Source organism: Mirounga angustirostris, unplaced genomic scaffold, assembly GCF_029215605.1.
Source record: "Mirounga angustirostris isolate CCGP_5_RB_7025 unplaced genomic scaffold, mMirAng1.0.hap1 SCAF_6, whole genome shotgun sequence".
Taxonomy (NCBI): domain Eukaryota; kingdom Metazoa; phylum Chordata; class Mammalia; order Carnivora; family Phocidae; genus Mirounga; species Mirounga angustirostris.
In genome coordinates, this window is record NW_026991714.1 from 100,281,290 (window position 1) to 100,306,965 (window position 25,676).

The window sequence follows — 25,676 nt, forward strand, 5'->3', positions numbered from 1 at the left end:
GGGCAAATCTCTGAGTCACCCATTAAAATCCCAAAGGTCTCTTTGGAGACCCATCTTGAGTGGTTGCTTTGGATCAGTTTGTGCAGTGCTCGACAGGCTGACTCTCTCAAGGGCTCCAAGTGACCAAATGTGACCAGTAAGTTGGTTTTTGTAAAAGGCAGCCTGAAGGAGAAGCTGGTGATGGTTGGGCGCAGGCTGGTTCCACCTTCGCTCGAGGGCCCGCCGGGGTGCCGGTCCCTGCCTGGCCAGCAGGCGGCGCGCACGCGCCGTGGGGCCCGGAGGGGAGGTGGGTCTCGCCCCCCGCCCCGGAGCGTGCGCGCGCCCGATGCCGGGGCCGCGCACGCCGGGGCTGGGGAGCCATTTCCGGGCGGGGAGGGGCGGGTCCGCCGGCGGTCGGACCTCCAATCTCGGTGGCGGCGGCTGCAGGGGGAGCCCGCGCTCCGCCGCCCGCGAGTCGGTCGCGTGGTGAGGAGGAGCCTGGCCGGCGAGAGGGAGAGGCTCAGGGAAGGAGCGGGGAAGCGGACTCGGGGCAGGGGAGTGCAGGAGGGCCGCTGAGGCTCCGGAAAAGGGAGGGTCGGGCTGGGGCGGAGGGCTCCAGGGTGGGCAGGGCAGGGGGGTGGAGGGGAGGGGAGGAAGGAGGGCCCGGCGGACCGAGGGGCGCGGGATGAGTGTGGGCGCGCAGAGCCCCGAGGTTAGAGGGAGCGGGGGGGTACCCGAGAGGGAGCGGGCTCTGAGACCCCACTCCCTCGGAGGTGGGAGCGGAGTGGGGCAGCAGGGATCTGCTGATCCTTCCGAAGAGAGGAAGGGCTCCGGGGTGGAAGCGATGGAGTCGGAGCGAGGCCAGGAGGGCTCTGGAGGCTGGACGCTGGGCTGGGCTGCCCGCGGCGTCCGATCTTCCGCCCTGCTGCGTTGGCGGGCTGGGCTCCGGGGCTCCGGGGCTCCGGGGCTCCGGGGCTCCGGGCCGGGTCGGCGGCGCGCTGGGCGTTTCCGCGGGTGTATACCTGGGGGGCTTGCTTGGTGGGAGGCTGGGTCCGGATTCGTTTGGTCGGCTGTGGGAGGGAAGCACAGTGCCAGCAGGATTCTGATTCGCTGGCTTGGGTGCTGGGGGTGGAGTGTCATATCTGCGAGTGAAATCGGAGCTCTCAAAGGAGCGAGAGAACCATTTCTTGACTGCTCTAGCGACTCTAGGCGGGCCGAGGCGACAATTTAAAGCTTTAGAAGTAAACAGACCTGGTTCCCTCTTGCAGAGGGGAGGCCCCGGGAGGACGGCTGGGGAAGGAAGATGCCGAGTACGGACCTTCTGATGTTGGTGAGTCTTTCCCAAACATCCTCCTTGTTAGAAGGCACTTGTCCCTTAAGTTTTATTTTTAGTCTAAAGGATCTGAGTGTGTGGCTCTCACTTCTGATGCTTGCTTTTGGTAGCTGAGCATTTCTGCCACCTTTTATTTTGGGTTTACTGGTTGGGATGGATAAATGACTGGATTAAATATACGAATATATTTGTATTTAATGAATATGAAGACTCTTTTACAGAATTCTTGCAATTGATTTTAATCTCTCCCTTCCCATACTACCAGAACAGTTTTAAAATTTCTGTTAAATTTTGTCCGTGTCTGCCATGTATTCGTTTATAAGTGTTTGTCTCCCAGACTAGAGTTATGCTTCCTCAAGACAGATAATCATGTCTTACTTGTTTAGAGATGAATAAACAACTGTCATGGTGCTCTGTGTATAGTAAGTGCTTAACAAATGCTTGTTGAGTTAAACTAATTTGAATTTAAGTTCTTTTGTTGGGCTGAGGAATATGCCTGCTTTGGTAGAGTCTGTTTTTTCCTCTCGAGATCTTTCCCTGCCCTTTTTTTTTTTTTTTTTTTTTTTGCTGAGCAGGGAGAACAGCATTGCCAAATGAGTGTTTACCGAAATGAGGTTTTATTCTTGGGACATTTATGATTCCATAGAGGCTCTTTATTGTGAGTATTGTGGGGAGCCCATGGCTTTCCAATAGCTCTCTCGAAAAAGAGCATTTTGTTTTTAATAAGCTACTTCTCTGAGTCTGATGGCTCTTTGTGGGAAAACACAGATTTCAGAACAATTCATTTCCCTCTCTTTATCTCACTATCTCAGAGAGCTGGTAGCTGTCACTGGGAAACTGGCAAAAAAACCTAGCAGTGAAGGTTTTTTTTTTTTATACCCAGTCCTGACTTTCTGAAGTGGCAAAACCTGTAAGATCTGTGGGACGGATAAAGAAGAAAATTAAGTGGTGATTAGTTCCAGTTTGAGGCAGAGAGCAAGGATGGTTTTAGAGACGTGGGTAAATAGTTGGCTTATTCACAGATCCTGATAAGGAGTTCACCTAAAGTAGCTTCTTGCCTCAAATTTCATGATTGTCAGTAGATAATAAATAGCCTTATTTATTATGTGATTTTAAATTCTTATCGCAGGAGCCACATATTAGAAAAATTGGGAGCTATACATAAGCAAAAGGAAGCAATAACCAATAATTATACTACTCAGAAATAAGCACCTTAGAGGGTTAATGCAGAATGATTTGTAACGATTGGCAATTTGTTTTTCCTCTTACAGATCAGTATGTTTATATAAATTAAGATTTCTGGTGTAAGTAGGCTACACCTTCATGCCCAGAGATGCGCTTGTGACTTCTTGGGCCCGTGGGCTCTCTTGAACAGTGTGATCAGTCACTGCTTTTTTTATTCAGGATGTTAACTTGGGCATCGTTTTGTTTTGAAGTATTTCTCTGGCCACCACATTAGTTTTCATTTCCTCATTTGATAATCTAGAGTATTGAGGGTGTTGATTTGCTTGTTGGTGTAAGGAATTAACTCACACGGATAATGACTGGCTCTTGAGAATCCTCACTCTCTGAGGATTCTGTGTGTGTTCCTTGAGGTGCTTTCTCTGGAAGAGTTGTCATTCCTTCTTTGTGTGTGTTGTGCTCTTTGAGGCCAGATGGTAAAGAACCAGTGGCCAGGGCCGGGTTCTCAACGGGGGTAGTAAATGGTCATTATCTGCCTTCTTTAGCTACTTTGTATGAAGCAGAAGACATGTTCTGGGCCCTCTAACTGGCAAGAAAGGACCCCAGTTAATAAAAAATAACCTCCATGCAAGGCAGTGTATTGTAGCACCCCAGAAGTAGAAGCAATCTTGCAGGCCGTGTGATGCAACTTCTTACTTATATTGTATGTGAATCCTTTTTAGAGCATCTCTGATGAATGGATATCCCATCATCCATCCTTTCTGCTGGGGGAATAAGATGGGCGTAAGCTAGGACACAATCCAAGGTGGATCCAGGAATAATAACATAAATCTGGTAGCTAACATTTATTGAGCAGGTATTACATGTTAGGTGCAGAAATAGATACTCTACATATTCATTTAATTTTCGCAAAAACCCTTTGAAAAATATGCTGGCATCCTCCTTTTGTAGGTGAAAAACCAGGCTTAGGGAGGGTACTGCAGCGATGAGGTGGTGGAGCCCCGTTTTAACTACAGTTAGTCTGACTTCAAATCTCTCCTGTTCTGCTTTGTGATGCTGCCTCTGGGCCACATTGCTCATAAGGGACAGAGGTTGCTGAGCTTTGTGACTGATGGGACATGGTTTGTGTAGGGCGGGAGAGCTCTGCCCTCTGAGGGGGCACTTTGGAAGTGTGTGGGGGGGTGCTTTTGTTTTCTAGTATGGTCTTGTCTGAAAACATATATTTTATTATATACAGATCTTCTGATTTATTTTCTCGTACCTTGCAGTTAGGGCATTATATTGAAATTTTTAAAAGTTATGTTCGTAGAGGTCTTTGAATTCCGTTTCAGAACAATAAAAGGGCATATAAAATATTTGTTCGAAAAAGAGGGCATTGTGTTTGATAGGGTTGGAAACTACTTGTATGGACAGTATCATGTGGCACTAAAGCATGAAGATGAACCGGGGTCCGTCCATGATAAGCCTTGTACCCCACTCCACGGAGCTGGGGCTGTCAGTGTTCAGTGCCTTCCTGCCCTTCGCTTTGCCCTCGTTTGATAAGGGTGGTTTGCCTTTTTCCGTTTGCGCACTTATGTCATGAACTGTAATACTTTCCACCTGTGTCTCAGAGATAATAAAAGGGGTGAGAGTATTCATCTGAGACTTGCGGTGCTTTCAGGAGGATTTCAAGTCCGGGAATTTTTTTTAGCAGTTTCTCTCCACTTTGGCAACCATTCTTTTCACCTGTGTTCTCCTCCTTCCTAGTGCTGGGGAATGGTGTCACTTTTCAAGTTGTCAAATACTTAGCGCTTTTAAGAAAAGAGTACTTTATAAAGCTAAGTCTGCTCCTTTGGGTGGCTTTTCTCTTTTCTCATCCAGTGAATCATATGCGCTCTGATAGTGCTGGGCGGAGTTTGAGAGTTTATCTAGGGCCAAGGTTCACAGCTGTGATTTTGCTTCCCGGGAACATTTGGCAATGTCTGGAGACTTTTTTGGTTGCCATACTAAGTGCTAGAGGTCAGGAATGCAACTACAGGCTCTACTATGCACACAGCACTCCACCACCAAGAATGATGTGGCCTAAAATGTCAGTAGTGCTTGGGTTGAGAAACCCTGGTGTAGGGTTCCTGAACATAGGGAATAGCATCTGCGTAGCCCTTGCATTCATATTCTCGCATGAGAATGAGTCTTTTCTTAGAGTCTAGTGGGTCTGTTACAGTGCTACTTGGGGTTATTTTGTCCATGGACCAAGTCCTGCTGCTTTGGAATATATATATTGGACAGTATACAGCACAATCTTCTGTGATACAGTAAAATCTTAAGAAATGCTTTTCTTCGCAACATTTCTGAAGCACTCTTGATGTGGAAACAATAAGCCTGTCTCAGTTTTTTGGGGGGAGTTCAAAATGGAATCTTTCCAGATCTTAGAGCTTTCTCTTTGAAGCCTTGACTCTTTCTCAGGCATGCTTTCTTTCTGAATGTCAGGTAGGATTTGAGCACTAAACCAAAAGATGGGCACTAAAAGCTCATTTCTAGTATTTGAATCTGGTGTTTTATTTGTAGGACTGTCTAGAAGGAAGGGAAAATTTATTGGGACTGGTAGGACCTTTAAAATTTTGTTGACCATTTGAATGGCCCTTGTAAGATGAGCACTGTATTTGGCATTGTTCTAGTCTTACTGGTAAAGCAAAACTATAATAACAAGTCTGATAATTTCTCCAGCCATTGGTCTAAAGGAAGGAGGGATTATAAATAGATAAACCTCAAATCCCAGTATTTGGCTTGGCTTTGCAGTCTGTGTGTCAGGAATTTTTAGTAACATTTGCTTTCTAAGCTTTGCCCAAACATACAGTTTGTACACATTGGTGACAGAACTGGAAATCATTTTGGGATTAAGAATTTTCCATAGGGAATTGATTCAGAGTGAATCAGTCCGTATGTGGAAACATATAGAACACAATTACTGAGAGAAAAACCATGCTGGGGGGTAAGGGGAAATCAGCATCCGGGAAGGTGGAATGGTGCAGGCTGAAGAGTAGGTTGGGTATATCAGTTATCTCTTGGCACCCTCCAATAGTGTGATTGAGGAGAAAAAAGGACTATTTACAAAGCTGGGCAGAGTTAAGAAGACCCGTAGGAGTTGGTGAAACACCTCAGGGCTAAGAGCCATCATCATTCTTAGGCCTGAATGGGCAAAGAGAGAGTAGCTTCTGGAACTTAGAAAGTTTAGCTGGAGGAGAGGGTAACCTGTAGGAATGCTGCCACTGCCAATCGGTACCCTAGCAGGGAGGGAATCAAGGGGAATAAATACCTCAGACCCTTTCTTTTCCCACCCTCTGATCTCAGGCTGGAGCCTTTCATTGGCCAAACCCAGCTGGAAACCAGAGGATAAGTAAGGAGGCTGGGAGATTTAATTCATAGAGGGCAGCCCTGTGAGGCACAGAGAGGTGGAGAAGGTTGGATAGGGGATCTGGAGGAGCCAAGGGAAGATAGCCAGCATGCTAAAGTTGAGGTCAAGTTAGTTCTGAGAGGCACAGGCGAGAAGATAGCTTGTTAGCAGAGTCTTGAAGAACGATAAAACATGGAATGTTACAGAAAAGGAATGTTCTCACTGATAACAGAAGGATAGATTCAGCGCAAAATGTTGCCACAGCTTTGGCAAGGCCCGAGCTGCTTTTTTCCAGGAGTAGCCTTAGAATCTTAATTGCCTGAAGGGCATTGAGAAATCCTGCAGTCCAACTTCCCTTGCTGTGTGGAAATCCTTTCCACGGTGCCCTGCCAGGGGTGGGTGCAGAGTGCTTTCTCAGGGAGTTCTTTCCATTGTTGGACAGCTTTAAATGTAGGAAGTGTTCCATTTGTCCAGATCACTGATATATCTGGTAGGGTTAGGTTTGGCTGTGTATAAAAGAAAAACTAGGGTAACAGATTTTCAAAAGGTAGAAATGAATTTCTCTAAAGTAAGAGAAGGCCAGAGTAGACCCTTCTTGGCTGATATGGTCATTCCTAGGCCTTTGAGGAGGTTCCACCATACACGGTGCATCCCCTCCTGGTCCAGGATAGCTGCCCTGAGCTTGAGCTGTTATGTTCATGTTTTATTTGGTAGGAAGAGCAAAGGCAAGGAAAAGGGCTTGCTCTCCCTTTTTTTTTTTTTTTTTTAATTTTTTAATTTTTAAAGATTTTATTTATTTATTCATGAGAGACAGAGAGAGAGAGAGAGAGGCAGAGGGAGAAGCAGGCTCCCAAGGAGCAGGGAGCCCGATGTGGGACTCGATCCCAGGACCCTGGGATCATGACCTGAGCCGAAGGCAGACGCTCAACCATCTGAGCCACCCAGGTGCCCTTGCTCTCCTTTTTAATCAAAAATGTTATCATGTGAAATTTATTACACATAGAGAGTTATATAAAGCACATACCTACATTTTAAAGAATAACAATAAAACAGTCATACATCTATCCCCAGGTTAAGAAATAGACTATTTACCCCCAATCCCATGTGCCTCACCCTGATTATATCTCCTTTCCTCCCCTCTAGGGATGACTATCCTGATTTTTGGAATAATTATTCTCTTGCTGTGTTAAAAAAAAAAAAAAGTGTTACCACCTATGTATATGTCCCTTTAGTTTTGTTCATTTTTTTTTTTTTTTTAAGATTTTATTTGTCAGAGAGCGAGAGCACAAGCAGGGGGAGCTGCAGAGGCAGAGGGAGAGGGAGAAGCAGGCTTCCTGCTGAGCAAAGAGCCTGATGTGGGGATTCCATCCTAGGACCCTGGAATCATGACCTGAGCTGAAGGCAGACGATTACCGACTGAGCAACCCAGGCATCCCTAGTTTTGTTCATTTTTTAACTTGCTGTAAATCGATTTGTATGTATTTTTTTGTGATTTCCCTGTGTTGCTCCGTATTTGTGAGATTCATCCATGTTATTACCTGTAGTTTATGAGTTTTAGTTCATTCATTTTCATTGTTGCCCAGTACTTCACTGTATGACTACCACAGTTTATCCAATCCATGATGATGGACACTTCGGTGGCTTCCAGTTTGAGGCTTTTTTGAGCATTACTGTAGTGAACTTTCTTGTATATGAGAAGTAATCAAAAGTGTAAGTTTTTCTGGGATTTATTCCTGGAAGTAGAATCGCTGCATTTAACTTCGCTAGATGACAAACTTTGCGGAAGAAGTCAATACAGTTTATACTGCTAGCAATAGTTCTTGTTCCTACACAATTTGACAGACTTGGTACTTACAAGGGTTTTTATATTTTTTGCCATTCCAGGAGGGTAAAATCTAATTGATTCCCATATGCAATTCCCAGATTACTCCTGAGGTTAAGTGTCCTTTTCATTGAATATTAACTATTTGGATTTCATGTTTTGTGGGTACCTCTTCCAGTCTTATGCTTTTTCAATTATTTATTTCTCCTTGTGGTTCTATTAGATTTTGTTGTACGTATTTTGAGATTTTGTTACTAGGTGCATACAGATTTAAAATTGTTACATCTTGGGGCGCCTGGGTGGCTCAGTTGGTTAAGCGACTGCTTTCGGCTCAGGTCATGATCCTGGAGTCCCTGGATCGAGTCCCGCGTCGGGCTCCCTGCTCGGCAGGGAGTCTGCTTCTCCCTCTGACCCTCCCCCCTCTCATGTGCTCTCTCTCATTCTCTCTCTTTCAAATAAATAAATAAAATCTTTAAAAAAAAAAAAAAAAAATTGTTACATCTTACCTAGTAAGTTGCACTTTTAGCCTAATAGTGCATTTTGATTTAATATAATATAGCTAATTGAGCTCCTTGTCATGAAATGGGCAAACTGTAAAGGTTTGATGAGTGAATGAGTGACATGCCTATTGTATAGGCAGAAACTGCAGAACAGTCTTCCTCCTGGTTCGTTTTTCTGGCATACTGTTGCTTATGTGGCCTATTATCCCAGGCAGTGGATAAAATCACTTCTGAATTAAAAAAGAAAAAAGGTAGTTTTCTTTTTTGAGATAGAACTTGCATACAGTAAAGGGCACGAATCTTAATTATACAGGTCAGTACTATTTGCATGTGGGATACACTATACTCGCCGCCCAGATACTAAGAATGTCCAGCCTCCCAGCAAGTTCTTCCTTCCCTCCCATTTGGACCCCCAGAGGTTATCCTTCTCACTATAGATTCGTTTTGCTGATTTTTGAACCTCATATAAATGGAAACATACAGTATGTTTTATTTCGAGTGTCCTTTTTGCTGAATCTGTGAGATTCAGCCATGCTCTTATGTAGCAGTAGTTTTAAAAACCATAGCTGTGCGGTTTTACATGTATAAAACAGGGCAGTTTATTCCTTCTATAGTTGATGAACATTTGCGTTTCTAGTTGTTGGCTGTTTTGAATGAACATGTCTTTGGGTAAACATAGCATTGCCAGGTCTGAGGCCCACTGCCAGACAGGTTTCCCAAGTGGTTGTACTGATTTATACTCCCACAGGGTTTTCTTAATGTGTAAACTTGTGCTTTTAGCTTTTAGGCAGCAAATCCTAAATTTCTGTTACCTGCACACTAGACGTGGGAGATAGCATTGAGAACTCTGTCCTGAAGTAGGGTAGGCACTTGTAAAGTGTGAAATGTCCTTCCTTTTCTCTAATTTCCCCGGAGAGTAAAAGCCTACTGTGTTCTTATTTATCTCGTCTCTAACTTTTAATAAACATTTGATGGAAAAGAGCAGCCTTTGTTCTCTGTTAAGGGCAGAGTTTAGATTTGTAAAACACCATTTGTAACAGTGAATTCCAAGGTAAAATCATAGTCCTCTGGAACTCTTTGGAATCCAAACAGCTGTTGTGGTATATTTACTGGGGAGACCTTTTTTTCTGGAGGCTTTTCTGAAAGCATTTAAATGTATTCCTTTGAAATGCATTTTGGCAGGTAGGACTGATGTATTCCCTTTTAAAACCATCTTGAGTTCCAGTCTTACTGGTGCTGAGACAATTGAGGCAAATAGAAAATTCTGTTTTCATACTCTAGAACTTGAGGCCAAATATAAGAATGCCATGGGGGACCTGCTCCTTGTCTAGATGCACTGCAGCCAGGGCGGACAAAGGCCTAGGAGTATGCTCCGCAGCCCTTTTTGATAAACTTGTGATTTCAAACGCTTTCCCAAGAGTCATAACAATAGCAGTCAACAGCAATCTGTCCGGATGCCTGAAATCAGGCTTATGATCTGTAAACATGAGTAGGTAACCGATAAAATCCTGTTTTGTAGATAAGAGGGCACTTGGCAACCTTCTGATTGAATTAGATAGTTGAAAGCTGAGAGTTGACTTAAAATCTGTCTTATTAAATGGAGGTGCAGCTCACTATTAGCATGTATTTCATTATTGGTGTCTGTAAGAAAATACAACGGAGGCATGGGAAGCAAACCACTTAAAGCCTCTCCCAGCTCTGCCTGTGGGACTTCGCCTGGGACATCGCAAAGCTTACTTTTCCTTGCTGCTTACTGAAAAGGAAAGGAGAACGTTTATCATCAGAGACTCATTCAGGTTCATCAAATATTTAGTAAGCATTTATTATCTGCAGTCAACCTCTTACTACCTGACTGCATTGAATATTCACAACAACCTGTGAGTAGACAGATGAGTGTATCTTTTTTGTCTTGGAGACTTTTTGTTGAATTGTAACAATGGCATCTGTTTTTGCAGATGAGCAAAATCCAGCTGCATAGAGGCTCGGTCATGGGCCAGAGGTCACACAGAGCTAAAATTAGAGTAGAAGCCTCTGATCACTGGTCCAGACTTTGGAGGGCACCACAGCTGTCTCTGACTCTCAGTGAGTCCCCAGGAGTGGTGATGAGTGTCGGTTCAGAACAGCGCCCAGAGCTGGCTGTCCCTTTCCCACACCCTCGGCAGTGGCTGGAGTACGTGTTTATGAGCTGCCAAGGGAGAAAGTATTTTTTTAAGAATTCATCATTTTAGCAGTTAATAATTCTATTTACAGACTCTTAAAAATATATACTTTTAGGCAATAATGACCTGCTTTTTCTAGTTTATACATAATTGCTCTACAGATTTCTAAGTTATTTTTAGATACCTAGTTAGGATTGCTTTCCTTTGGATTCCAAAGCTTTACTCTCTTTTTCTGGAACTTCAGGGTTTCTGCTGTTTATAGCCCGTATGGGAACTTTTTTTCAGAAAGGCCTTTGGGTTTTGGGGGTTTGTTTTGTTTCGTTTTTTATTTTATTTTTATTTATTTATTTATTTTAAAGATTTTATTTATTTCAGACAGAGAGAGAGAGAGAGAGCATGAGCGGGAGAGGGGCAGAGAGAGAAGCAGGCTCCCAGCTGAGCAGGGAGCCCGATGCGGGGCTCGATCCCAGGACCCCGGGATCATGACCTAAGCCGAAGGCAGATGCTTATTAACCAACTGAGCCACCCAGGCGCCCTTCGTTTCGTTTTTTAAAGAAAGCCTGTGAATCTTAGGTGGTTCGTCTTAGCTGAGAGAACATTTGGTGAACATAAATGAGACTGCTGGGTCATAATGCCTTTTTTTTTTTTTAAGCATCCAGTTCATTGGTTTTCACTATGTTCACAGAGTTGTGCAACTATCACCACAATTTAGAATATTTTCAGAAGAGACTCCATGTCTCAGCAGTCACTTCCTTATGTCCTCCCAGTCCCCCAGCCGTAGGCGATCCCCAAACTACTTTTTGTCTGTAGATTTCCTTATTCAGAACACTTCATATAAATGGAATCCTATAGTGTCTGGTCTTTTGTGATTAGCTTTTTTCACTTAGCATGATGTTTTGAAGGTTCATGCATATTGTAGCTTGGATCAGAATTTCATTCCTTTTTATTATAGTCATAAGGCTTTTCCTGGAGGATTTTAAGTAATGGATAATAGTTCTCACCTACAGGCAACATAGGGGGCTTGGGTTTACTCTACATATAATAGGATACTTTGTCATATTAAAGCTACTTCTATGATTCATTTTGAAGAGGGGTTTATTAACCTGGGGAATATGGACCCCAATGACTGGCCTTCAGGATGTCCTGAACCCTTTGTAATTATTTGCAGTTTCATGTTCCCAGGCACTTTTTGGTGGGGGCGTTTGGGGACCTACAGGTGTTAGCCTTTGTTAAAAGATAATTTTCAAAAAAGGTAAAATCATGATGCTGATACAAATATAAAATGAACACACATTAAAATTTTTATTTTGCTTATAATGATGAAACCAGGCAGATGTTATAACCAGTTCAGAGGAAAGGTCCAAAGAACAGACACACTTATAGATCAGGAATATTAAAATGAATACATAAACAGCACCCAAACTGGTTTCTTCCCTAGTGGAGAGGGAAGTCAGTTGAACCATTACCAGACCTGGCAGATTTTACATGTTTATAGATGAAGGATAGTTTGAATTCCTGTAATATATACAACTTACAGAGTTGCACAATCATTTCCTTATAGTCAAAATCAGGTAACCAAGAGGGAGGCCTTAGATAATGTATAATTTTCCATTGGAAGCACATATCTTCTTCTGCACTTTCAACAGATTATCAAAAAAGTCAGAAACTTTTCTGAGTGTTAATGTTAAATTTAGACCCTTCTTCAGTTTTAGAAAAGTAGCTCCTCTGTGGCTAGATTTTGAAGGCAGATTTTCCAGAGGGTGTTTATATCAGTTGATGGCCCGTCAGAGACCCAGGGATGGGTCTTTGGTTTGTGCTTTTGAATAAGATTACATGTTAGAAATCTCCAGAGAAGTAGCCTTTGCAACTTAACTTAGGTTACACTTCCTGGCACATATTCAGTGTTTCTTATCTCTAATAGCAGTATGATGATTGAAATGGAGATTTCTATAAATATAAGTTGGAAAGTGTAGGCATTTGAACTCAGTGACAAAGGTAGAAATCCTATTAGTAAATAAGGATGGGAAGGGAGAAGCCCATATGACTTTTTCCCCAGCTGCGGTATGCGCCGGGCAGTCAAGACTTCCCCTTTGTGTGTGAAGAATACGGCATTATTTCTGCTGGTGCCTGCTTGTAATCTAGGGAGTTCCCGTTAATTGCCCAGAGGATAGTGAACTCCTTTTGTACTTTGAAAGGTAGCTTCTGTGTATGTGCACATTTAGCTACTTACCGTAAGAGGCTCTGGGAGTTCATAGCCGTCAAGTTGAGTAGACCTTCCCCACGCCGCCTCCTTGCCTTTGGGTGAGAATGTATTTAGCAAAGAAACCTGTAATTGCTCTTACCTCAGCATCCCACCAGCCTGTTCCTCTGCTCACTGAACTTGGTTTCCTGCATGTCAGCATTCTCTCCTGGTTGAAGTTCACAGGGTGCCTTTCTTGATGCGTCACAGCAGAGAAGGGCTCCGAGTCTTCAGTGACAGAATCCGCATCAGTCTTCACTCGGTGTCTTGCCCTGCCCACAAGTAAATAAATACAGAATTTACGCACTTGTTTGGCAGTGTTTAGGGCTGTCAGCGTTTATGAACTCAGAAGCTTTGATTTTCCATGGGTACACTTCTAACACTGTACATCTGTCCCCTTTCTGAGGCCAAGCTTATGTCTCAGTGATGGTCAGGTGCTTTGCCTGAATACTCTGGAGCTAAGCATAGAGCAATTAGACTTGGTAAATGTTTGTGGAGTAGTACTGAGCTATACCTCTTGACTCTTGAGGCGTGGCTAGAAGGGAAAACATGGACCGTTAAGCTCGTTGAGATGAACTTAATGCATGTAGTGGAATTTTGGAGGAAGTATATGGTTTGGTCTTTACCACCTAAGAAATGATGATTCATTCTCTTCTAACATTTCTGTAATGCAGTCAAATGACTGGTTTTGTTGCTCAGTTCTTACTTCTTTAATGACCCAAGGGAGTTTTTCCTTTGGGCTTGTGATCTGGTTTTGCTGATAAACTTTCATGCCTTTTAAGGTTCTAAAAACAATAGTGTTTTCTTACCTGTTTATTTTGCACTTTGAAGTTCTGTGGAATGTGATATGAAAGAGAACCAGATTTAATTTGCTTTGTTTTCTGTTTTTAGGGCAGAAGTGGAATAAGAGTGACTACATTAACTCTTTGGTGTCTTCTGTATTTTAACTCTTAGTTAACCTGAGTCCCAGGCTTTAAGTACCATCTGATCTTAAGACATTAAGGCAGTGGGTGAACTCGGTAAGACAGGTCTTCTTTTCCTCAGCAGCCCACTCCTGCTTTAAAGCTCGGATTTCTGGCTCTTCGGGAATATTGAGTGGTGAAGTGTGTAGTTGTATTAGATGTAAAGAAAGTGGAAGGAAGAGGAAAACAAATTGCTTTTTCTCTGCAGCATTGAAGGGTGGGAGATTTTGATTTTCATTAGTATTTGGCTTAAGAATAAATATTAGCCTGGAGCAATGAGTTGGTCTTGTGGACTGACGTGGCTGGGCCCTCACTAACACTTCCAGGAATGCTTGGAGATGTTTTACACTCATCTAAAAGACGGATAGCCACTAAGTTTGGTGATTGAGTCTCAGGAATATGTTAAGTCAATTATTCTACAAAGGAAACATATGGGGAAGCTGTGTGACCTTTGGGCTTCATTGTGTTCCTCTGTGAGGGACGGAGAGTGGTCATGTACTGGTCTTTAACCTCCCTGTTGGCTCTGGCGGCCGATGACATGATGTATCTTGTGAGTTCTTTGTGAGTTCTATCTGAACGGTGTCGATGTGTGCAGTCTGGTTACAAATACCAGCCATTGTCCTCTGCGGGTTCGAGCCACTGCCACCAGGAGAGATGTGGGAGAGGCGAGGGAGAATCTTCCCTAGGATCTTACAGAGCAGTCCTAAGTGTATGCAGTATTATAATGATTTCACTTTAGTTGAATAAATAAATGTTGCGTCCCTGCTGTGTTGAAGGTGTTGTAGGAGATATAAAAATTATGCCTTCGCTGTTGTTTGTATTCTTTTTTTTTTTTTTTTTTTAATTTATTTATTTGACAGCGAGAGGCACAGCGAGAGAGGGAACACAAGCAGGGGGAGTGGGAGAGGGAGAAGCAGGCTCTCTGCAGAGCAGGGAGCCTGATGTGGGACTCCACCCCAGGACCCTGGGACCATGACCTGAGCCGAAGGCAGACGCTTAACGCCTGAGCCACCGAGGTGCCCCTGTTGTTTGTATTCTTATCAGCACTTGGTACCATAAGGGAGGTCAAGTATGAAGACAATTACTTGGTTATTCTCCCCCACCAGGGTTGAGCGCTCTGCCTCTGGGACGGAGTTAACTCACAGTGCAATTGGTTAAAGCCGTTTGGCCCTGATTGACTCTTGAGAAATAACCTGAATTGAGGCATACCAGAAATGCAAAGAAGTCATTGTGCTGTGATAGGAAGGTAAACCTTTTGTAGAAAGGTAGCTTTCCAGAAGCCCAATTTCACAATGACTCCACAGTGATATTGTTAGGAATCACTGTTCTGAATTTTTCCTTCTGTGAGTGACAGACTTACACTTGAACCCAGGTCTGTGTTGTGGCCGGCAGTCCTCATTTGGACGAGCAAGCGAAGAAGAAAACTAGGGAAACTAGTTCGTGGGCACTTTAGTTTTGACCAGAAAACCTTAGTAGGCTTTGTGCTGGGTCATGATCAACTGAGCAAAATTGCTACATTTTCTTTGGCAAGGAATCCATGTCTCTATTCAGAAATTATTGGTAGAGTCAATCATTCTGACAGTGGGAATATTTTTCTTTGATCTTTAGCCTGATTCTCTTTGATGTGGGAGGATCAGGAAGGAGAACGTACATTGGAATAACTTGTTGGTTCCTCTGCTTGGCCTCACAGCGTTTTGGTTTTCTTGAGTACTCTTCTTTTAGGTCACACCCCTCCAGTTAATGTTTAGATATGTTAATGTTGTGGAGCCCTAAGAGATGGTTCAGGACGTCTTGGAATTCAACTCTGAGTGTGTGAAGTCCTGTGTTTTAGTCCTGACTTTGCTCCTTATTACTTTGCTGTAGAGCAAACTTAACCTTTCTTGATTTCAGTTTTTACCACCTATGAAGTGAAGAAACTGTTCGTTCTTTTTTTTTTTTAAACTGTTTATTCTTTTTTATTTATTTATTAGAGAGAGAGTGCGAGAGAGAGCACAAGCAGGGGGAGGGGCAGAGGGAGAGGGAGAAGCAGACTTCCAGTTGAGCAGGGAGCCTGACGTGGGGCTCGATCCCAGGACCCCGGGATCATGACCTGTGCCGAAGGCAGACACTTAACCAACTGAGCCACCCAGGCGCCCCGTGAAACCGTTCATTCTTAACCTGAGAACCTCATGAGGTTGTAAAGTACACATAAAATAACATGAAAGCCGGTTAAAATTTTAAGTTATATAAATATCACCATGTATTCTGAGTTGCTTCACCCTTGTGCATGTTTATCACAGCCCCTCTGGCCTTCTCCTTCTTCATTTTATTCCCTCTGTGATCAGGGCGTCACCCAATCTTTGAGTTTTGAAGGGAAGAGACAGTTTTAAGTGAAACAAACTGGTGATCTCGGATCCCTGTAAAATAGCGCCATGTGTGTAGTAGGTGCTCAGGAAATAATTGTCGTGTGGCAGGAAACGTGAAGAGCAGGAGGCAAGTGTGTGGCGGGGACAGCGTTGCCCTGAGATCTGCTCGGGGAGTGTGGGAGGCCGCGCTGGGGGCCGCCTGAGCTGGGACGCCCCGGCTCTTGAATAGAGTGAGTACAGATGGTTCGCCCTGCGAGGTGTTATTTGTGTTGTTGTTGTTGTTATTTGTATTAGCTCCGAGGAAGGAAGCACCATCCAGTGTGGCTCTGGAAACGTCTGCCAGATGGTTTTTCTCTTTTAGTCCTATTCATTCTTAGAGTGTTTCTTCTGGTATTCATTGTTCATTAAGAAAATCGCTGTGGAAGAAATATCACTGTCTAGTTGGCAGTTGGTCAAGTGCAGTCCTAGTTTTCAGAGAGGTTTTTTTTGGGAGGGAGGGTGTGGATAGCGCCACCGAGGGAAGTTTGTCTATGGAACCTTTTCTCATGGAGGGATTTGAGGACTGAAAGAGTTAGCAGTCATTGGGAGCAGCTGTGGGTTGGTACCAGTAGGGAAGGAACCCGTGACGGAAGGATTCTGCATCTCTTCGACCGTTCCCTCATGACATCACAGTCGCGGGCCTCACAAAAATGTTAAGAGAATAAATCTCAAGGGCAAAAAGCACTGAGATTGTGTAGAGTGCAAAATGCCTCCGTGTTAACACCCTTGGCTGCATTACATTCTGCATTTAAAGAAGCCAGGAGTAGATCACAGTGAGGCTTTTAAACCTGAAGGCCATGATCCATTCAGAGGGAGGCAGAATCAATTTAGTGGTCAGGACATTTAAAAAAAAGAAAGAGGAAACAGAGAAAAAAATGTACATGCATCACAAGTAATGAACTGCTAGGTTTTATTTTGGAAACCTTTGTTTTGGTTTCATATCTTTCTGTTGCAGTGTGTACTAGATGGCTGTAAAATACACTTCCACGGGTCTGGGTTGGACAAGTGTGAAACTGGCGGCGTGAAACCGGCGGCGCCTGGGTGGCTGTCAGCTAAGCGTCTGCCTTCGGCTCAGGTCATGGTCCCAGGGTCCTGGGATCAAGCCCCGCATCAGGCTCCCTGCTCAGCAGGGAGTCTGCTTCTCCCTCTCCCTCTGCCCCTCCCACTGCTCTTGTCCTCTCTCTCTCTCTCAAATAAATAAATAAAATCTTTAAAAAAAAAAAAAAGGAAAAGCATGAAACCCCATGGTCTAAAAAGTAACATGCCAGGGGCGCCTGGGTGGCTCAGTCGGTTAAGCATATGACTCTTGCTTTGGCTCACGTCATGATCTCAGGGTCGTGAGATTGAGGCCCACATCGGCCTCCAAGCTGGGCATGGAGCCTGCTTGAGGTTCTCTCTCTCGCTCTCCCTCTGCCCCTTCCCATCTCCTCCTCCCTCTCTAAAAAAATTAAAATAAAATAAAATAAAAAATAACATGTCCCAAATTTACAGAATTTGTAGACTTCCACTATTGTGTTACTTTTATGAAAGTGTCTTGGTCCCTTGAAGTGATTTGGGGATTCGAAGAGTGCAATATGATTGGGACTAAAAGGGCCACTGAATTCCCATAAATCCTAGCAGCGGCCTTTTGTCTAATAATGATTAGGATTATTATTTTGACGTCTTATAGGCATCAGCTAAAACTTAATTATTAGATGGGAAATGGAAATGAATAAGAAGAGAAAGGTGGGTTAGTTTACTCATCTGTTTTTGACAGTGGCTCCTTAAAGTAGTTACTGTTTCAGATCTTTATATTACTGAGGTTTTTCTTTTCTGTTTTAATATTGCACTTTAAAAAGATTTGTGGTATTCTTTGTCATCATTTTATATATATTCAGTGGGCAGAGTGTTTTGTTTTGGTTTTCCTCCAGAGGAATATATTCCCAGTTTGATACGGAGGAAGGAATGCTTTACTTGTGGAAATTTTATCAAAACTGCTCTGCTGAGGGTTGGAGATCCATGCCCACACGTACCCACACACACCCACAGGTACACATCTATACAGACACAATTTATTTCTTGTGTGACTGTTACCCTGTGTCCCTCTAGATGAAGCGTGGACACACACATTGGCGAAATATTTGCCTGGAGGGGCACAACAAGCTAGTGGCCTTCACAGATGACCATCCTTGGTTCTTGTGTTTCCAGAGACAGTATGTGGATTAGGTTGAAATAAATAAAAGCCTTAGTATTAACTATTAATATATATGTAGGTGTATATAGACCAAAAAAATGTATTTCTGTAAGCAGGAAGACATGGTGGGAAGTAGTCGTTACAATACTATTACGTTCTTGTGCTGTTTCTGTCTCTGTAGTCATGACACACCTCTCCAGTTTTAGTTTGTTCTGAACTGTATATATATCCAGGGTAGATTCCGCCTAAAACGTAAATTGTGAGAAGGAAACTCCTGGGATGGCACTGGATGGTAATGTGTTAAGTGACCCTCCACCCGTGCACACTTAGAATGAAGGATGGAAAGAACCCCGAACCCTGAGTCGGAGGCCTGGGCTTAGCGAGGCTGTCTCACCGGCGGGGCCTCTGTTTGTGAACTGCGAATATGGGCTTGATCTCTAGGGTTCCCTTCAGCACTGGGATTGTATGCTTCTCTAGGGCTGTGGTGTTGCATCAGGCCCCAGCCTGGGGCTTGTGCTGTGTGCAAGGCCCCAAGGAGCTGCCTCATCCTTTTTTCCAAGGAGATAGCATGCATTAGCCCATGGAGCCCTATAAAGCAGGGAGCTGTTAATGCTGTGAGGTGCTTATTCACTGGGGACGGAACCTAGGTTGTTTGTAGTAACCAGAAGGACCTTGGGCTGAGGCCAGGACATGTAATTTCTGTGACCATCTAGTTGTCTACACAGTTTACTAGGACCTATCCAAGGCCAGCGACATTCTGTCTTTGGAGAAGGAGAATATAGAAATAGATTTCTTCCTAAGGAGATAGATTTAAGGACTTGAAATTTAAGGACTCCCATTATCTTCTTAGAGCAATTACCAAGAAAATAAATTCTCGCTGAACGTAATTTTATAGATGTTATCAAGGAATGCCTTCGTATCTTAATAGGCTTTGTAGAAATTAACACAGTCTGTATTTGCTGATTCTTTGCTCTCTCCCTGATACTAGTGATATTACTTTTTGTTATGTGCTATGAAAAATTGATAATATCTACAGGCATCTTTTGACCTCAGTAAGCTCTATTTTCTGGGGGAATTAGGAACTAGTATCACTGGAGGAAAGCTAATCTGCATGATTATTTCTTCTGGCATCCCATTCGTATACATTATTCATTCATTCATTTATTATTATTATTATTTTTTTAAAGTAGGCTCCATGCCCAGTGTGGGGCTTGAACTCATGACCCTGAGACTGAGAGTTGCAGTGCTCTGCTGACTGAGCCAACCAGGCAGCCCATATACACTATTTTTTTTTTTTTTTTTTAAGATTTTATTTATTTGACAGAGAGAGGGAACACAAGCAGAGGGAGAGGCAGGCTTCCCTCCGAGTAGGGAGCCCGATGTGGGGCTCTATCCCAGGACCCTGGCATCATGACCTGAGCTGGAGGCAGATGCTTAACGACTGAGCCACCCAGGTGCCCCCCCCTCCCCCCCGTATACACTGTTTAACCATTTGGTTTGATCCTAGCCTTAACACTAGAAGATTCTTTATAATGATGGAAATCATGACACACCTCTGATGATGGGTAGACGCCTTTGGTCTTCCCCAGGTCCTGACCGGCACTGTGACTGCTGTGTAGGATTGAGGTTGTTGATAGCAACAGTGGGCTCTGGGGAATGGCTAAGAACTATGAGCGGGTTGCAGATAAGCTGTGTTTCCGTGGATAGCCCTCTAGGGAACGGAGCACTTGCCTGATGTTAATGACCTTATACTGCAGCCTAATTGCTAAGGATAGAAATGTTTTCAGTAGGGGCGCCTGGGTGGCTCAGTCGTTAAGCGTCTGCCTTCGGCTCGGGTCATGATCCCAGGCTCCTGGGATCAAGTCCCACGTTGGGCTCCCTGCTCGGCGGGAAGCCTGCTTCTCCCTCTCCCACTCCCCCTGCTTGTGTTCCCTCTCTCGCTGTGACTCTGTCAAATAAATAAATAAATAAAAGTTAAAAAAAAAAAAAGTTTTCAATAAACATTTGTTGAGTACCTGTCCGCCTAAGCTTTCATGCTTCTACTAGAACACTGCAGGTAGATATCCAACAGGAACATAACTCAAACCAGTATCTTTATCTCAGAATCTCCCTTTCTCTTCTCGTCTGCTGGGGTTGGTGGTGACACCACTCACCTGCTCTCTCAGACTTAAACTTGAACATTTGGAATTATTCTTCCCACATGTGCTTCCTGTATCTATGAAGTTAGCAAACCCTGTTTGTGCCACCTCCAAAAAGGTTTTTTTTTAATTAATTTTATTATGTTAGTCACCATACCTTACATCATTAGTTTTTGATGCAGTGTTCCATGATTCATTGTTTGCGTATAACACCCAGTGCTCCATTCAATACGTGCCCTCCTTAATACCCATCACCGGGCTAACCCATCCTCCCACACCCCTCCCCTCTAGAACCCTCAGTTTGTTTCTCAGAGTCCACAGTCTCTCATGGTTCGTCTCCCCCTCCGATTCCCCCCCTTCATTTTTCCCTTCCTACTATCTTTTTTTTTTTTTAACATAGAATGTGTTTTTTGTTTCAGAAATAGAGGTCTGTGATTCATCAGTCTTACACAATTCATAGCACTCACCATAGCACATACCCTCCCCAAAGTCCATCACCCACCCCCCCATCCTTCCTACCCCCCACCATTCCAGCAACCCTCAGTTTGTTTCCTGAGAGTCACTTACGGTTTGTCTCCCTCTCTGGTTTCATCTTGTTTCATTTTTTTCCTCCCTTCCCCTATGATCCTCTTGTCTTGTTTCTCAAATTCCTCATATCAGTGAGATCATATAATACTTGTCTTTCTCTAATTGACTTACTTTGCTTAGCATAATACCCTCTAGTTCCAACCACGTCGTTGCAAATGGCAAGATTTCGGGTTTTTTGATGGCTGCATAATATTCCATTGTATATATACATCACATCTTCTTTATCCATTTATCTGTCGATAGACATCTTGGCTCTTTCCATAGTTTGGCTATTGTGGACATTGCTGCTATAAACATTGGGGTGCACGTACCCCTTCGGATCACTACGTTTGTATCTTTGGGGTAAATACCCAGTAGTGCAGTTGCTGGGTTGTAGGGTAGCTCTGTTTTCAACTTTTTGAGGAACCTCCAAAAAGGGTTTTTAATCCATGCTGCTTTTCAGCCCCAGTGTCGTACTGCTTAAGGTCAAACCTAGTTTGTTTCTCCCCTGGACTGTTTCAGCAGTCCTCTTAACTGAGATTTATGTTTCTGACCTCTGTCCTCCTTTCCTTCATCTCCCATCAAGTTATCTTTAAAAAAAAAAAAATGTACTCTCCTGATGAACAACCTTTTGTTTGCTGTTGTTGTTCTGCAATTTGCTTTTTTTTTTTTTTTTTCACTCAACACTGTGTTCTGGAAATTTTTCTATGTAGTTCATTTAGATCTATCTTTTTAACAATGGTGCATAGTATGAATACATAAAGTGTGTGTATTATAGATTATTTAACCATTCATCCTTGAATGGACATTTGTGATATTTGTATTTCACTGTTACAAAGAAGACTGAAATGAATATCCTTGAACCTGTCTCTTTGTATGTATTGAAAAGCATGTAGATACCAAAAAGTGGAATATCTGGGTCAAAATGAATATACATTTAAAACGTCAGTAGACACTGACAAATTGCTCTACAAAAAATGCCTGTCAAATTATATTCCCACTCTCCATGGTTTTTTTTAAGACCATTTTTAATCTGGACCTAGTGCACTTCTGCCAGCCTCCATTCTCTGATTAATGTGTTCACGCACACGCTCGGTCGCCACCACCGTCCGGGTGTTCATGGAGCGTGCACTGTGTGCTGGGGGTCTAGCACAGATGACACGCATAGCTCCCTGTCCCCATCGCTGCTCTCACTACACCGAACTTTTTTGCCATTCCTAGACTTTTCTTATGCATTTACAGCTCCTCTCTTCCCGGTTATGACTTTTTTTTTTTTCTTTTAACTTTTCTGCCAAGAGCATTTTCTTCGATAGTTCTTTTACCCTTTTAATAATATCTTCCCCGTCTCCTGTCAGGTAGAGTTAGACGGGCCTTTCTTAGTGGTCTCTCTTAGCACTTTACTTAAATACTTTTTTAAAAAAAGATTTTATTTATTTATTTGAGAGAGAGAGAGCGAGCATGATGGGGGGGGGGCAGGCAGCGGGAGAGGGGGAAGCAGGCTTCCCGCTGAGTAGGGAGCTGGACGCGGGGCTCAATCCCAGGACCCTGGGATCACGACACAAGCCGAAGGCAGATGCCTAACTATTGAGCCACCCGGGCGCCCCCTTAAATACTTTTTATCCTGAAGAATTTGAATTATTTGTTCATGTATGTGTCTGCTAGTGTATGTTTTCATGTGTATGTTTGTGCATACACACACACACACACACACACACACACCTTTCCCATTAGATTGTAAGCTCAGTGAGGGCAAAAACTTGTGATGTTTACCTTAGGGCTCCCCCAACTTAATGCCTTAACCACAGGGGATGCTTAGTAAACACTGAATAAGTGAGTGAGGAACAAAGTATCAGATGAACCTGTTTTGTACCGCCACCGTAGGGGCTTGCAGCGATGATTCAGATCTGATCAGCATTCAAGGACTCAAGCATGGAGTGAGAGAGTAGGCTGAGTGCAGGCCACCTGCTGCTGGGCTCGGTGGGGAGGCGCAAGGGGAGACTTGAGGAGAGTTTAAGGGGAGAGATTCATTCTCATGAGTGGGCTAGTCTGGTAAATGATCAGGGGAGAGGACTTTTTTCTTGCTTGTGCTGGCTATTGCTAGGGATACCCAGAGTGATAAGATATGGTCTCCGGCTCTAAATGTTTGTTAGTCAAGCTGGGCGTGAGAACAGAGATTGGCAGACTGTGGCCCATGGGCTACCTCTAGCCTGCTGCCTGTTTCTGTACAGCCTGTGAGCTAAGCATGATATTTTACGTTGTTAAAATTGTTTTCACAAAAAGAATATTTTGTGATACGGGAAATTCTATGCAATATAGATTTGACATCTATAATTAACTTGTTGGAACATGGCCACAGTCATTGGTTTCCCACTGTCTGGGGCAGTGTTTGTGCTGCAGAAGCAGAGTTGATCCTTGTAACAGAGACCAGCTGGTCTGTGATGCCTGAGACATTTCCTCTCTGGACTTTTACAGAAACAATCTGCTGACCCTGGGTTTGAGGATGGGAAAGATTTAAATGGAGTAGAGAAGGAGGGTAAGACGGGCTCTTTGGAGTTAAGAGAGTGGGATGATGAATACTGTAGGCACAGAAAAGCTTCAGGGCTGAAATGATGATCCAGCTGAACCTTCTATTTTATAGACTGGGCAGAAGATCAGAAACCTTGTCAAAGTCCACCTGACTCTAAGGGGCAGTGTACCACTGGAGCAGAAGCTTTGAGGACTGTGGAGGAAGATAAGATTATTGCTGGGGTGGGGCCAGATCATGAGTGGCCTTGCCCTTGAAAAATGAGAGCAGAGGAACAAACGAAGAACAGACTTTTCTCTCTCTGAATGTCACGTTTCTCTTTTTCTCTTGTATTTCTAGAAGGCTTTTGAGCCCTACTTTGAGATTTTGGAAGTATATTGCACAAAGGCCAAGAATTATGTAAATGGACATTGCACCAAGTATGAGCCCTGGCAGCTCATTGCCTGGAGTGTCCTGTGCACCCTGCTGATAGTCTGGGCATATGATTTTGTCTTCCAGCCAGAGAGTAAGTATACTGCCCCCTCTCCTCTGGAAAGGTACAGTGGAATCTCACTAGCTTTAGAACTCATGGCTGATGGATTGGACTAATTGCTTGCCTTCTGGTTTGGTTCTGATTTTTAAAATCTTATTTAAATGGGAAGTGGGACATTGTCTTCTTCTGACCATGAAGTTATAGTAGGACTCTATACGTAAAGTTACAGTAGCTGCTGTGATGTATCTATAGCTGCTTTTGTTGATTTTTCTGGAGTTGCAGCTTGCATAAAAACTTCCTGAGAAATTAGTCATTGTAAGGATCCACAGGTATCTCAGAGCATGGCTTAAACCTTTCTCAGGTTTAGTTTCTTGCCTAGGACATAATTGTATACCCTGGAGTTCCCCAAGCAGGAATTCATTGCGTTCATTTTAGGCCATCTTTTCAATACAGATTATGTGAAATTGGAACAGCACTCATGCAGTGACCCTGTGAGTATGTGCTGTGTGCCAGGCACTGTGCTGGGCTCTGGGGATGTCTACAGAAGTCATACAGGGTCCCTGTCCTCCTGGAGTTAAACTTCTGATGTCAGGGGACAGCGCACTATGAACTCCCTGGGTAGTGACTCAGGGAGCCAAACTGACGTGGGGAAGAGGAGGCCACTTCTCAGGGAGTGCAGAAGAAGGTGAGAAGTCTATTAGTGAGGAGTCTGTAAGTCCTCCATCCTTCCTAAGGTCCTGGGCACCCTTCCTCCCCTGCCAGACCGGCTTGCATGTTCCCTCCTTGTGAATTGTTTCCCCTGCAGGTTGTGCTTCGTAAGTAAAGTAGGAGTGGTGGTGGGTGTTTGATGACTCTCCTCTGCACCCCTTCCCCACCCTTAGTGTAGGGTACCAGAGTTAACTTGCCGGGGATAAAAAACCATTAACATTGAAGAGAATCACTTGTCATGTCTCATTTGTTCTTAAACAAATTTTAATGGCCATGACTGTTTGCTTCCCTGATAACATCTGTTTGAAGGGGCTCTTTAACTGTACTTTTTCTGCTTTTCTGCCCCCCCCCGCCCAACCCCGGAAGGTTAACTTAGAAGCCAGATTCTGTTTCATCTGTTTACCCTGCAGATAGCCGCTGAGCCGTTCTAGTAACCGTTGCGGTTAAGGCATAGTAAACATTGCATTTAATGTAGGTGGGAATGAGACCTGATTGCCCGGTCTACATTTTAGTCCATTCCAGCTGTAAAAACCCTGTCCTCAGTTCCTCCTCCTAGTCCTTGCAAGGTTTCCTCATAAACTCTGATAACTAACCCTTCTGCTGCATCTGCTTTGTGGTTTGGAAAGGGGCACAACCCGTATCTTTCTGCTCTGGGAAGCCCTCCATCTTGTCCTTCCAGGTGAAGTAACTTATTCCAGAGGATTCTAAGGAGTAGCAATAAATAGACTTTTCTTCCTTTCTTTCTTACTGTGATAAAATATATGTACATAAAATTTACTGTCTTACTCATTTTTAAGTACATTCTCGTTGTTGCAAAACCATTCCTACCATCCATCTCTAGAACTTTCTCAGCATCCCACACTGAAACTCTGTACCCATGGAACGATAACTCCCCATGATCCCCTCCCCCCCAGCTCCTGCTGGCCACCATTCTGTGTACTTTTCCTTTTAAGGTGGTGCATTTGTTAAAACCAACGTAAGGTTACAGACCTTGAGATTTATGTTTCTTTGCTATGATTAGTATTCACTTTAGGTATTGACTTCCGTCTTTAGTTCTGCAGGCCACGGTGCCTGTGTGCATTTTGCCCACTCGGTAGTAGAAGCACAGCCACCTGAGGCCCTGGTACTTATGTAGCTGCCTTGTTCCAAACAGAATATGCTGGT

At 43.8% G+C, this 25,676-nt stretch overlaps 1 protein-coding gene across 5 annotated transcripts in view; it reads left to right on the forward strand.

Moving 5' to 3' along the window:
• The first annotated feature begins 370 nt into the window (after nucleotides 1–370).
• The window catches only part of SGPL1 (sphingosine-1-phosphate lyase 1), a 58,457-nt gene continuing 33,151 nt past the window's right edge, over nucleotides 371–25,676 (forward strand). Inside the window, exons 1-3 of one of the 5 annotated variants that reach the window (XM_045878011.3) lie at nucleotides 371–500; nucleotides 1,245–1,309; nucleotides 23,672–23,837. In XM_045878011.3, coding sequence (XP_045733967.1) covers nucleotides 1,283–1,309; nucleotides 23,672–23,837 — 193 coding nt within the window. In that variant the 5' untranslated portion in view covers nucleotides 371–500; nucleotides 1,245–1,282. Of the gene's footprint in view, nucleotides 530–1,078; nucleotides 1,310–23,671; nucleotides 23,838–25,676 lie in introns of those variants that run through there. The other 4 variants (XM_064594771.1, XM_064594774.1, XM_064594773.1 and 1 more) reach the window with 4 other exon arrangements.